The sequence below is a fragment of the Sarcophilus harrisii genome, chromosome 4 (assembly GCF_902635505.1).
Source record: "Sarcophilus harrisii chromosome 4, mSarHar1.11, whole genome shotgun sequence".
Classification (NCBI taxonomy): domain Eukaryota; kingdom Metazoa; phylum Chordata; class Mammalia; order Dasyuromorphia; family Dasyuridae; genus Sarcophilus; species Sarcophilus harrisii.
Window position 1 is genome coordinate 67,326,644 of NC_045429.1, and position 13,961 is coordinate 67,340,604.

At 32.9% G+C, this 13,961-nt stretch overlaps 2 protein-coding genes across 5 annotated transcripts in view; one reads left to right on the forward strand and one right to left on the reverse strand.

Moving 5' to 3' along the window:
* Nucleotides 1–13,961, forward strand: part of RALGPS2 (Ral GEF with PH domain and SH3 binding motif 2) — a 205,066-nt gene that overhangs the window by 124,024 nt on the left and 67,081 nt on the right. The gene's annotated exons all lie outside the window — the stretch shown is intronic.
* The window catches only part of ANGPTL1 (angiopoietin like 1), a 29,292-nt gene continuing 20,226 nt past the window's right edge, over nt 4,896–13,961 (reverse strand). Inside the window, exons 3-5 of the mRNA XM_003767462.4 lie at nt 8,335–8,528; nt 6,622–6,892; nt 4,896–5,623 (exon numbers count right to left, since the gene is read on the reverse strand). Coding sequence (XP_003767510.1) covers nt 5,436–5,623; nt 6,622–6,892; nt 8,335–8,528 — 653 coding nt within the window. The 3' untranslated portion in view covers nt 4,896–5,435. The remainder of the gene's footprint in view (nt 5,624–6,621; nt 6,893–8,334; nt 8,529–13,961) is intronic.

Consider the following 13,961-nt stretch of genomic DNA (forward strand, 5'->3'; position numbering starts at 1 on the left):
ATTTTTTTAAACAAAAATAACAAAAAAAATACCCTTTATCTAATACTAAAATACTTAAGTATATAATCTATTTTATTTGCATTTCCAGCAACATCACCAAGCAGCTATACAAAATATGAATATTTTACTTTTTTTACTTTTAAATTGAGGTTTCTCACTTGAGTATATTTTTCACAATTTCTTATCAGACAGTTTTACAAAAATCTTTAGTATATTCTGTACAAACTGGTGAAGATAAAGAATATGGATTTATTTTCCTAACTTTTTTTTTTTTTTTTGGTATATTTTCATGGCAGTGCTAGCAGAATTAGAAGCTACAGAAGCTTCTAAAAAGACAGAATATTGGGGCAGCTAGATGGTACAGTGGATAGAGCATGGTGCTGAAGTCAAGAGAACCTGAGTTAGGCCTCAGACACTTAATATACTTACTAGTTGTGTGACCTTGGGCAAGTCACTTAACCCTAATTGCCTAAACAAACAAAAAAAATCTAGAGTATAAATCTATAGAACACAGTGGTCCTTTTCTTAGTGTTAAAGAAGAGATAAATAATTTATTTTGTCAGGTGCATATAAATGTCCAGGTCATAGAATAGTATTTGTTATAGTATATTTATAATTATTTTATAGATTGACTTTTTCAGACATTATTGAACTATTATATTTTCATATCTTCTATGTATTTACCATCTATATTAGAGTTTGTTTTTTGTCTACAGTTGTGATTTCATCAGCCTAGGAGACCAAAATTGTCATACATAGACAGCCAGCTCTCAGTAGTAAACAGCTGTCTGGGGCATTGAGACATTTAAGTGAGACACTTCTTTATGTCACATGGCTGGAATCAGGGATATAGGTAGAGTATCATAAATTCAGTTCTGATTTTCATTAAAAGAAAATGTATCTTTTATTGAGGCTTTGTAAATGAAAAATTTTTGTGAAACCAAGCTCTACTTAATTTTTAGGACGGTATATTTTGACAATTAGTGAAAATAATACTAAAAATCAGTAACAAGTACCTTAAAACTTATATTAAGCATTGTGAAGTTGGTAATATTTACTCAGTAAAACTAAATCCAAGGTATATGGGTTTTTTTACACTAAAATTTGTCACTAAATTTATTCTCAATCCACTAGTATTGAAATAGTTAGATGAAAGTTTCTCAGTAGTTAATTAACCAATGTGTCTCATTTAAATTCACCACTTATTTTATCTCATTGTTAATATAGATATTCATTAAACCAATGAAAATTTTAATCCTCCTGTACTTAAATAGAATGGTATGGGCTTCATTACTAAAAACATAAGTTTGACCACATACCCCCTCAATATCTTCTATATTTGCTCATTTTAAAATTACATATATATAAAACACTGTACTAATGTGTGTTGCCATGTAAAACTTATACAAGGATAGAAGTTAACAAAGGATGAGATAAAGATAAAATAACATCTTATCCTAGAGTCATTAGGTAACCCATTGGACTTTATTGAGTAGGGGTGACAAAGGTCAGACTTTGACAATTATGTGGGAAATGAACTAGAGTAGAGAAAAACTGGAAGCAGTAGATTAGTTAGATGGGTATTGTACTACTTCATGCAGAAGTACTGCCTCTGGGTAATAGTAGTTATCTGAATAAAAAAGGATCAGAAGTCAGAAGTGTGGAGTTAGAAACATGCATAGCAGCTGGTTGCATCTGGGGTGGAAGAAAGGGGGTTGAAGATGACCCTGAGCTTGTGAAAATCGAGCATGCATGACAGTCATAGGGAAGTTTGGAAGATGGAGTAGGTAGAAAGAATGTAATCCTGAAATCCCTATCACAGATTTTATTCCTGTGTAAAATTCTCAAAGGTTTTTGATTCTTAAAGTGAAATGCTGTGATTTTTTTTGACAAATGAACAGCCTATAGTAATGCTTTAGATTTCAAAAAATTAAGCTGTCTGGTGAAATTTGATAGCCATAATTATACTTGGATTCTCCCAAGGACTATTGAAATACAGACTTTCTGGTTCCTCTAAAAGATAAAGTAATTTTGTAACAACTGGATATAATGATAGTTAAAAGGGTTATTCCATTATAAATCTATATTTGTTTTCAAAATTTCCACCAAAATGTTTCCCATTTCCTATTCTTTTATTCTCTTTCCCTCTGTATGTTTTTTTTTTCTTACCCCTTTTTTTCTCCCTACATCCCTAAATGCAGGTTCCTTTATATTGTTTCCATTTAAGACTATACTTGCCAGTAAATTCAGGTCAGGTCAAGAAGGGAATTATCTTATACATATGTAATGTAAAATTATTTAATTTTTGTAAAGTGGGGCAAGTTGCATCATCTTTTGGGCCTCTCTGTAAGATGAGGAGATTGAATTATTTGATTTTTAAGATCTCTTCAGCTTTCTTGCTATAGTAGTATGAACATTAAGCAAAGACTAATGTGTTGACTATTTGGAAAACATTTAAAGATGTCTTATTTGATTAGAGCTAGAGAGAAAGTGGGAATAGGCATAAGACACATAGTACTAAAAGATTAGTCTGCCCCATTACCAAAATATTCAGGTTTTATTTATTTTATTTTATTTTTTTTGTTTTTTTGTTTTTATTTATGTTTTTTTATGGAGTACATATCTGACTGTTAAAGCAAAACTTTATCACAGGGTGTGCAGTGGTTCTCTTTAAGTTGTTTGTTGATTAAAGTATAAGGTTGCAATCAAACTATTAAGGAAAAATGAAGTAATGAATGATAATCCAAAAGAACATTTTATTCTGTAGTTGCATTCTCTCATTAAATATTATTATTTGTTTCATGAAAGGATTTTCAGTAAAATCTTACTCTACTACACAGACTAACAACTATGCAGAGAACTTACTTCTCAGACTCAGGAAACACCATGTGTCTTTCTGGACCAATTGATAAATTTACTAATACCATATTGATTTACTTCTTTTCACAATCCTGTCAACTTTAACATCTTCTTTCCTCTTTGGCCATCTTTTTGAATATGATATAAAACTTAAGAGTATTTTATTTTTATAGAATTGTTATTATTCATTTGTTTCTGATTCTGCCTTATCTAGTCTATTCCAGTGACCTACATTTTTTGTTTTCTAATTTGTGCCAAATACTTTTGATGCTGAATGCTTTGAGATCTAGACAGGCTATTCTTCCTTCTTTCCTACATTTTATTTTTTTCATTATTTCCCTTAAGGTTCTAGCTCTTCTAGTTCCTCTAAATCTGTTTGTTGTTAAAGAATTCCCATAGTAATTTGATTGCTGTGTGACACAGTCATCAGTCATAGAGCATAAGATCAGAGATTGAGAACTGGCAGAGACAGACTTTGAGGGAATTGTGTCCAGTTCATAAAGGAGTCTGAAAGAAGAAGGGACTTGCCTAAGGTGGGGAAGAGGGGGTGGTCACAAACTATATAGTCAGAGACAAAACTTCAGCCCAGGCCCATGACTGCAGAGCTATGGTCCTTCCCACTGGGCTGCTCAGAAAAGACCTAGATGGCCCATTTATCAAGTTTTGAGGTAACACAAAGTAAATAGGAGTCATTAACTCATTAGATTGCAGAGTCATGATCCAAAATGACTCATGAAGACTTTGGGCCCAGACCAAAAAAAAAAAAAATTATGTTTAATAAATTTAATTTAAGGAAGCATATTTAAACAGCAATGTATCTCTAAAAAGATTAGAAGGTTTTAGGGGCATGCAAGCTCCCTGTGAATCAGCTGATATCACTGCCCAAAAAGCTAATCTGATCTTGCCCTCCATTAAAAAAGGTATAACTTGGGAAATGAAGAGGTGAGGACAGTTCCTCTCTTCCCTAGTCAGCACACATCCAAGGGTACTGGGCTGATTTGGGGGTACAACATAGTGTAGAGAGAGTGACACAGGAAGACCTGGCTTTACATTCTGTACCTGGTACATGCTGGTTGGGCAGCCCTGGACAAAATCCTTAATTTTCTGGTACTTGAAGCTACTCTGTAAATAATTATAAATTGCAGAGAAGTATTGATCTGCATTGATAGAAGAAATTTCCTCATTTGGGGATTCTCTGTACCATGAAATCACACTCAGTCCTTCCTGCTTCTATCAAAATGCCCCATTTTAAGAATGATTTTTGACAAAGAACATTCAGAAGAGAGCAACTAGGATAGCAATAGTTTGGTGTTGTTTCATAAAGAAAACTTCAAGAGGAACATGTTGACTTTCTTCAAGTACTTGAAAAGTTGTCGTGTAGCAAAGTGATTGGATTTTTTTTTTTTTCTGTATGTCTCCAGAATGAATGACTACCCATTTCTACCCATCCATTACTTAGAGTTCTATATTCTTGAAGACAAGAATAAAGACAGCTTTCTCTACAGATCTGTAAAAGGACTCTCATTAAATCCTGATTCTTGAGTTTTCTCCCCATCCCCAAGTCTGGTGGTTTGGTTTGGTTGGAGTTAGATATTTGAGGCTATATAATCCCAAAGCCTTTTTAACTGACCTGGCATCATCTGCAGGGGTCCTCAAACTTTTTAAATAGGGGGCCAGTTCACTGTCCCTCAGACTGTTGGAGGGCTGGACTAGAGTAAAAACGAAAACTTTGTTTTGTGGGCCTTTAAATAAAGAAACTTCATAACCCTGGGGTGAGGGTCACATGTGGCCCACGGGCCGTAGTTTGAGGACCCTTGATCTATAGATTCCCTTACCATTCCATTCACCTTTTGGAGATGTGCTTTTTAGTTTGTAATTGCCTTTCCTAAAGTATGCTACCTATAAAAAATATTACGGTATTCTTTCAGAATGTCATTTACTAAAAATATAGGCACTTTTGTGCTGTAGGGAAAGGAGATATAATTTGTCTAGTTAGGAGTTTATTTAATCTTGTCATACAAAAGGCACAACTGAAGTTTGAAATAACTTTTGTACTTTATTTGGTGGAAAATATTTTTCTACTGGCAAAACTAGAGTTTCTCTCCAATTTCCTGTCTATACTTTTAGGAGTCAAACTCATCAGTTCACAGAAAAATTAACAATTTTTCCCACTGGAAGTTAATAATCTTATGAAGATTTTAAATAAGCTGTTAAATAGCTGAACATGTATTCAATTTTGCTTTAAAATAAAACAATTTGTTTTAAGATATAGCAAATATTTACATTTTAGAAAACAATTTTTGTACTTTGAAGAACTCTTTTAAAGTAACAGACTTGAGAAGTAACAAGCTTGCAATACATACACACATACATACACACACACATATTTATTTTAAGCCCTTGTTAATTCATTAAAAAGCTGTATTTTTTTATATCACAGTAAAAATAGTTACAAAAAATTGTAGTCCTGAATTTACAGGTATAAGTTGTGCAAAATGAAAATGTACACTTAACATTTAAAATTTTGGGAAGTAGAGCATTAAAATTTTGTGTTCATCAAATGGAAAATTTCCTCTTCATTCAATTGGTCTGATCATCATTTGAACTGCTCTCAAAGAGTATGAACCTCCTCGATATTCGGCCCAAAAAATCCCATCTTGGTGCTTGCTTCGGTAATGTCCACCTCTATACCATACTCCATTCAGGTTAGAATGTGCACAAGCATTGTACCACCAGCCTCCTTTGTGAAAGTGAGCACAGTTTCCTTGGAGTTAAAATAAGGAATATGTTAGAATGAAAGTTTTATCCTTAAACAGCATTTTAAAAATTATATGTCTAGGAAACATTTAACCCCACTCTTTAATACTTCTGATTTCATTTATTTCAGTAAGAAATAAATTGCCTTTCTCCTATGTTATGCTATTTCTCCTAATGCCATTTGCTGTTTTAAAGCTCATTTTCTTTTTTGAAATCATGTAAAGTAAAAAGATAACTATACCTTTAGCTCTGGTTTCAGTTTATTCTTACCTGTTAGTACTATATCACCTAAACTTAAATAGATGACTTCTAGGCAGCAAAACACACAAATGGGGAGCAGAGCTTATTCCATTGTGGGAAATGCTGTTTCTAGAGGATTAAAGGAAATAAAGCAAAATACCTGCTTTTGGTTCTTTCGTGGGAAGAAGCAAAAAATGCTACATTCCCAGAGACTAAATAAGGATAGAGAAACACCAGCAGAAGCTAAATTTAATTTGAGTTTGAGAAATAATTCATTTTGACTGTGTTGCTTTTTGTGGAAAAGCAGCTAAAACTTTGTGTTTTTAAGGCTATGACACTTTATATGCACAGTAGACCTGCTTTAATACTTATAAGTTTTGGACATCTGAAATCACTTATGTCTCAAGGATTAGAATTAAGAGCACACATGGTTGTACATAAAATCTACATATATTCATTATTGTTAAATGAGTGCCTTGGAATTGTCCTTTCCTGGAAAAAGACATCGTGCTTGCTTCTCTGAATTAGCCAATGAAACCTTGTTGTTCTTAGAACCCATACCTTAGGACTGCCTTTGAGGTGAGAGTCTCATTAACTAAACTCAAATTCTTGAGAGATCAGGATGGCCTGGCATTCTACTGAATTCTGTGCCATAGCCAGTGCTTTCAAAGCAAGGTTCCAACGTGATACCAGAAAGAGAATGATGATACTGCTTTCTGTATTACAAATCGTTTTGTATGGGCCTCATGAAATAAAACGACTTACCTGTGTACATATCTTTGTCCCTGTCCAGTGTAGTGAACTGCTTCCCATTGTGCCACATCATGGAATCCCCTGCATTTCCCTGATAAGTTCCCAGACGTAATCTGTAGAATTCGTTTTCAGGCTCCAGGCGAAAGCTACTATATTCTGCATAGACTTTCTTATCACTCCAATCTTCTAATTCAATTAACAGCCTATAATTATCTTGATTAGTGAGGAGATAGATATTTTCCAGGCCCAGCCAGTATTCGCCATCAATGTTTCCAAATCCTTTCTGTTAGTAAATAATACACACACACACACACACACACACACACAACCTTTATAAAATTGTAGGTAAACATATATTTTTTCAAAATTTCAAGTTTCCTTGAATATAACTACATAAATACTCCCTATACCAGTATACTTATAAATGAATTTGAGGAGAGGGAAAAAAAGAAAGTAGTGTTGGAAAATGTGGACAAGGAAGGGATTGCAGCAATATGGCTATGTTTTTTAATTTATGGAGTATTATTAGAAGTGCTAAGAAAAATTAATTGGTGCATTCACCCTTCTTCCTCAAATGAAAACATTTGCTTCTGTAGATCATGATATGGGCCCTAATGACAAAAATTTGATGTAATACGTATTTAACTTGGTACATTGCTATCTTCTGGCTAGAACAAATTCCTGTTTTGCTTAATCGTTTGCCTAACTTTAGTTTCCTTCAATTGGAATTACTTAAATTTTTTAACATTTAACTTTAACCAGGATATTTAGCATAATATGAATGTGTGTTTAAGTTTGCCTATTTAATAATATATTTGTCATTTCTAGACATTAGGGAATTTATTAATATAAAAGAACTAAATGACATTTTTTTGTTGTTATAATTGCAAAGTAAATCAAATTATATTCCTATGTAAACAAAGTGTTGACCTTCATTATTGCATCTTTGTAGAGTATACAACTAGGTTGTTTGTAGCATTTGACAACTTTACTCTTAATATTTTAAATTTAAAAAAATCCAAAAGAGTTCTATTTGTAGATTATTTCCCTCTTATTTGTTATAGTTCCTTATTGTTTGTAATGTACAAAATCTTTTTCATGGAAATTTTTTTTTTTTTTTTTAGTGACTTGAACATCTCTACGTATTTTTTAAATAATCCAATTTTAAAAACAAGTGAGTGTAAAATTAGAAAGAACTAAACATTTTATTTTATATTAATGGAAATATCAGCTAAAATACTTTCACTTATTTTGTTCTCAGGTTTAGAGGAGATTATATTTCTTTAAAATTAAGTAGTCTTAAAACAGGATATGATTTCGGAATTTTGGATAGGGTTTTTGTTAATTTTTCCTTAGAATATGATGGAACAATGCCAGAGTATTTGATAATATATTCTAGTACTTAACCTTTCTAGAATTCATATATGTTATTACTCTGTTCCTATGTGAAGACACAAGGATTATGATGAGATGCCATGTGGTTTATCTCTTTAGAGATAAGAGCTTCTCAGTTATTATTTTAGTTTTTTCTCAATTATAATTTTACTTTATTAAAAACTGAAAATTAATGAGTTTATGAATTTGATAAATTTGATAAATGTCAGTGTTGTGTTAAGTAAAATGTAGGAAATACGCATTTTAAAAATGTCTTTTGATTGTGACACAGATCATTATTACAAAAAGTATGCTTCCTGACTTCCCCAAACTTTGCATGTTCTTATTTACCTTATAATTTTCCCAATTTCTGAAGAAGTTGACTGACCCATCTGTCCTTTTTTGAATAACAGTCCAGCCCCCAGGATCCAGACTGTTCTCACACCATAGCTGCATCGGCCCATTGCTGTTTTCAGGTTTGATCATGTAGATACCACTAACAGAATGACCAGCTTCTTTGGCTTGCTGACAGTCTTTGAAAGGTCCTGTGGTTGGTTATAACCAAAATAAAGGTTAAAAATCATTGTTATGGAACACACTGTATTAACATGGTTTTTATTTTAAGATTCTTTTCCTCTACATTTAATTTTATATGACAAATGAAAAATGTTTGATGCTTTGTAAATTGCCATACACATTTTAAAAAGCCTGTGCTTATAACCAGTATTTCCCCCTCCCTAACTCAAACCATCACTGTGAAGAATCAAGTTACTGGAAGTTCTTTAGTATGTTTCTTTATGGTCTTATTCTGGGATTCTACTTAGGTTATCTTTCCAGATGGGACAAAAGAAAGCAAAAAGTCAGCACATTTTATAGCCCTCTATATAAATTTGTCACTAAGGTTGTCCACTGCTGTGTGAATCTTGTGCTCTCTTTTAAATTTGAGAGATAATTATAAACAAAATATAAGATTGTGGGGGAAATGGTTATGAGGAACATGGAATAAATATCCCTTTCATATAACATAAATGGTTTTATTTTTATTAATACATCTTGTTTTATAGTAGATTGCTAGCCAGAAAGTTAACATCTGGGCTCTGGTCATCATTCTACCATCTCCATGTTCTTATGGTCTTAAGCAGGCCGTATCATACCTGTACCTCAATTTCATCAGTAAAATTAAGTGGATTACATTAAATAATGTCTAAAACCTCTTTTAGCTCCAAAATTATGACTAAACATTTATTGAGCACAAATACAAAGAAGAATGGTATAATACAAAGTCTTTTATACTGAAAGTTAGCAGAAATCTGTGTTCAAATTCTGTTTCTTACTATAGGAAGCCAGTTGACCTTCCTGAGCCTTCCAGTTCTTTTACTTTATGTTAGAGATAATAAATTGTGAATTAAATGAGATAATATTCCTACATGTTTAGAAAATCTTAAAGCACTGCATCCATTTTTGCTATATCATTATTAAATTATTGTATTAGGTTATATTGGAGAAATAGACATTTTGTATCTCAAGATATTCCTTTACATCTTTATGGTCAATGATTCTATTCGCTTTACATTTTCGTTTGTATAGACATGACCATAAAAATCCATTACTGGTTTTTTTAAGATTGTGGCATAACATCTATTTCTTAAGACAGAAAAGGAAACTCAGAAAAAGATTGAAGGTGTCAGAGGGGTGTTTGAATTATCTCTGGCTTCTGAAATAAGTGATCAAAAGTGAAGGAAAGGGCTAGAAAAAATTGAAAACCTGGAAAAGAAACTATACAACAGGGTAAAATGAACAGCAGTTCCAAAAATATTCTTTTTAATCAATCGATAAGTAGTAATTTAGGACTTCTTCCTATATGTAGAATAGAGAAAGGATTTAAGATATACAATAGCTTTACTAAAGGATTTACTGTGTATTTGGGGAAGCAAAATAGATTCCACATATAAAATAAGAAAATCAACAGATTCAAGTCTGTGTAAATTGCTGTTTGAGGGGAGAATAAGAAGTACTCATTATGGGTAAGAGAAGTTGAGAAAGACTTTAAATGGAAAAGAGGATGCCAACTGAAGAGAAGAGTGTGAAAAACAGATTGTTGTGCACCAATTATGCAAAAAATAGGGCAGAAATTATGGAAATGAAATTGAATAGTAAACATAAAGGCAGAGGAGATTGAGGATTGTACAGTAGAAGATATAAGAGGCTGTATTATATACTCTTCAGCGATATCAAGATCAAGAAGCATTAATTGCCAACTTTGTGTTAGCTAAATTCCCCAGTATTTCAGATTCAGAGGCAAAAAGCAAGTGTCCTTATCTTCAGAGAACTTGAATTTGATTGGCAGAGATGGCATGCACATATGTAGAATACACAAATAAAGGAGGTACAAAATAACCATGGCAAGCCTAGTCTTAACGAATGTGGGACCATGAAAGCTCTAATGCGGAAGGTGATATTTGATCTGAGTCTTGAAGGAGATGAGGGATTCCTAGAGACAATGTTGAAAGAGGAGTGTTTTCTAGATGTTCAGGGTCAAATTGGGGATCAGGACTTCTTCTCTAAAGACATAGTTGTGAGAGATGAAATGTTGCACTGCTTGGTTGGACTTGTGTGTAAAGGGGAATGATGGGGAATGAAATTGAGCCAGGTTTTGAAGAGCTGTAAATGTCAAATGGAAGAATTCATATATGATCCTGCAGATATTAGGGAGCTATTGGAGATTTTTGGATAGGATGAGAGGAATTGACTTGATCAGGCTTGCACTTTAGATAAGATAAATTCAACAACATATAAGTGGATGGATTGGAGTAGGGTGAAACTTTGGAAAGAAAGACCAGTGAAAAAGTTGGTGCAGTGGTCCAGAGGAGAGGTGATAGGGTCCTGGCCTAATGAAGCAATTTTTTTAGAATGTCAGTCCATCACCTAATTCAGAAAACACAAAATATATTCAAATTAAAAATCAAAATGCATCTGCTTTTTTAATCATTAACACCATTTTTGTCATTTCTATGAAGGTTCCTAATCAGAGATATTTCTATCTATGTAGAAAGGCTGTTGAATGTAAAAATCTATCCATAAGCATATATTAAGTTGCTGTGTGCCAGGCACTATGCCAGTGCTGGCAGTACAAAAAAAAAAAGGCAAAAAGATTGTTCCAGTTCTCAAAAAGTCCACATGCTAATGGGGAAGACAACATGCAAATAACTATGTACTTTCAAAATATAGAGAGTAGATGAAAGCTAATTTTAAAAGGAGGGCCTTCCACTGCAGGTGAAATTTAAGGTGAGTCGAGGAATTCTAAAACTCAGAGATAGGAAAGGAAGAGTATTTCAGGTATAAAAAAGGAAAATATAGTGTCTGGTGAGAAAATCAAGAATACCAATGTCACTGCATTGAGGACATGAAAAATAAAGAGTAAAAAGTAGACAGGAAAGGTAAGAAGGGGCTAGGTTGTGTAGAAATTTAAAGACTACATGGGAGGATTTTAATTCTGGAGATAATAGGGAGCTACTGGAGTTTATTGAATAGGGAGAGTATCATGATTAAACTCTTACTTTAGGAAAATCATTTTGGCAACGTAGGGAAGAATGGATCAGATTGGGGAAAGATTCCCTCAAGTCTATTACTTCCAGAATTAAATCCTCCATGTGGCTTTAAATTTCTTTCCTAAAGTGTTTCTGATCATGTCACATGCTACCCTCCTCTCCAACCAACTCTTTTACTCCATATATATACACACATACATACACACACACACACAATCTCCTTCATTAAACTTAGGGGTAGAGACTGTTTTTGTAAGTATATATTAATTTATCCAAAATATTTACTGTGTAAATTTTTTTTTTTTGCTGACTTCTAGAGAATTTTGTATGTGTTGGTGTCCACAAGCCTTTAGTAGCTTTTGACTATCTTTGTGGTTCTTATTTCCTAATATTGTAATATGAATTTTGTAGTTTTAAGTTCTTTGTTATTTGGTGGTTCTTGGGATGAAAAAAAAAAAAAAAGAATTTATCATTGCTCTGTTCCCCAGGATTTTTAAAGCAAGTCTCAAATATTTAGATTTGTTGCAGAATAGCTCAGATAGTCAAGAAGCATTTAAAATAATTTCAACTTATTCTTAACAATAGTCATAAAATACCTCCAAAAATGTTTTTATTTGTGTTCAATATTAGTTTTTGGTCATTTATGAATCATATTTTGCTTTAATTAGGTTTGTTACTTCATTGAATTTATTTCCTAGTTAAAATTAGATAAGATGTCATCTAAGGTCCTTTTAAATTCTGAATTTCTGTTTTTATTATTAGAAAGGTTTTTATACTGCTTGATTTGTGAACATGAGATAAATATGAAAAAATTAAATTATTAGAATTAGAGAATATTAGAGTTGGAAGATACCATCTGGCCTACCTCTTAATCATGAACAATACACAAAAAGTCCCCTGGCCTGATGTGCCAACCTCCTATAAAAAAGTTAAGGGAAGACATGGACAATAATAGTTCAACAGGATGAGAAGTCATGAACATATTTATAATGGTACCATTAGGCAGAATATCTAAAACAATGAAAAAACATCTATTGAAAAGTAGCTTATATAAGATAGAATATGAGTCATTTCAAGACTGTGATTTCATTGAAAATTAGGTTGTATTTTCAAAGGACTTGAGGAATAAGTAGTTCTTCTACAATACAGGTAACTAATTTAGCAGTATGTCCCATAGATTGCTTTGACTGAAAAAAATAATTACATCATTTTAAATAAGCCTTAATGGCTCCATCAAGTTTTATAGTTTTTTAAATCAGTTTTCTTCTCTACTCATCACAATGATTGTTCCAATCCCTTTAATCCTGACACAGTACTTTTCTCAAAGAGCTACTATGGCTGCTTCCTCCTTCCTACCCCCAGCACCACAAGTAAAGACCTTGTCTTATTCTTCACTAACCAAATTTAGGCTATTCACTCAAAGATCCTTCCTCTTCCTCACTTCATATCAGTCAGATATCTCCTTTCACTATCTCTTTCATCAGATTTCTTCTGAATGTCTGGCCATTCTTGCTAACACAAACCACTCTATATGTATCTCTGGTATCATTTTTTCTTCTCTAGCTGGTGGTGTCCTGTATCTCCACTTATTGATTTTTTTAATCTGGAGTAAAGAGCAGGAGAAAATTTGGAACTGAAAAAATAAATCTCTGCACTCCTTGACCCTATCTGCTGGTTATCTACAACCTCACCCAAATTTTTAAAAAATTTGCACTTGATCCAACTATCCCTGCTAACTCCCATATTTTTTCCTCCCTTCTTAGTGAAACTCCTTAAAAACACTGCTTATACTAAGTGACTCTGTTTCTTAACTCTCACTCTTCTAAATCTTTTTTTTTTTCCTTCTAAATCTTTTGTAATCTGGCTTTCAGTCTCTTCATTCTACTGAATTACTCTCTGCAAAGTCACCAGTGATCTCTTAATGGTCAAATTTATTGAGTTGTTCTTAAACTTCATCCTTCTTTATCTCTCTGCAGTGTTTAATAGTATTGCTAAATCTCCTGGACGTATCTCTACGTTTTCATATCATTGTTCTCTCTGTTGTCTTCCATCTTGTTTGTTCTAAATTTGTTATTCCTAACCATATCTCTCTCTTTTCTTTTTCTTCTGCTGTCTTGACTGATAATCTTTGGGTTCAGTTATAACTGCAGATGATTCTCAGTTTTATATAGCCAGCCCTAGTTTCTCTCCTGAGTTCCAGTTTCACATCTCAAACTTCCTTTTAGACATCTCAAACTAGGTATCCCAAATGTATCTCAAACTCAACATATTCGAAACAGAATTGGTTATTGTCTTCCTTTCCAATCCCACTCATCTTCCCAATTTTTCTAGTGCTATTAAAGACCCCACCATCCTTCCAGTCACACCAGTCCCAGTGTCATCTTTAAGTGGCCTTGTATACTCATTCCACAGATCAAATGTTTCCAAGTT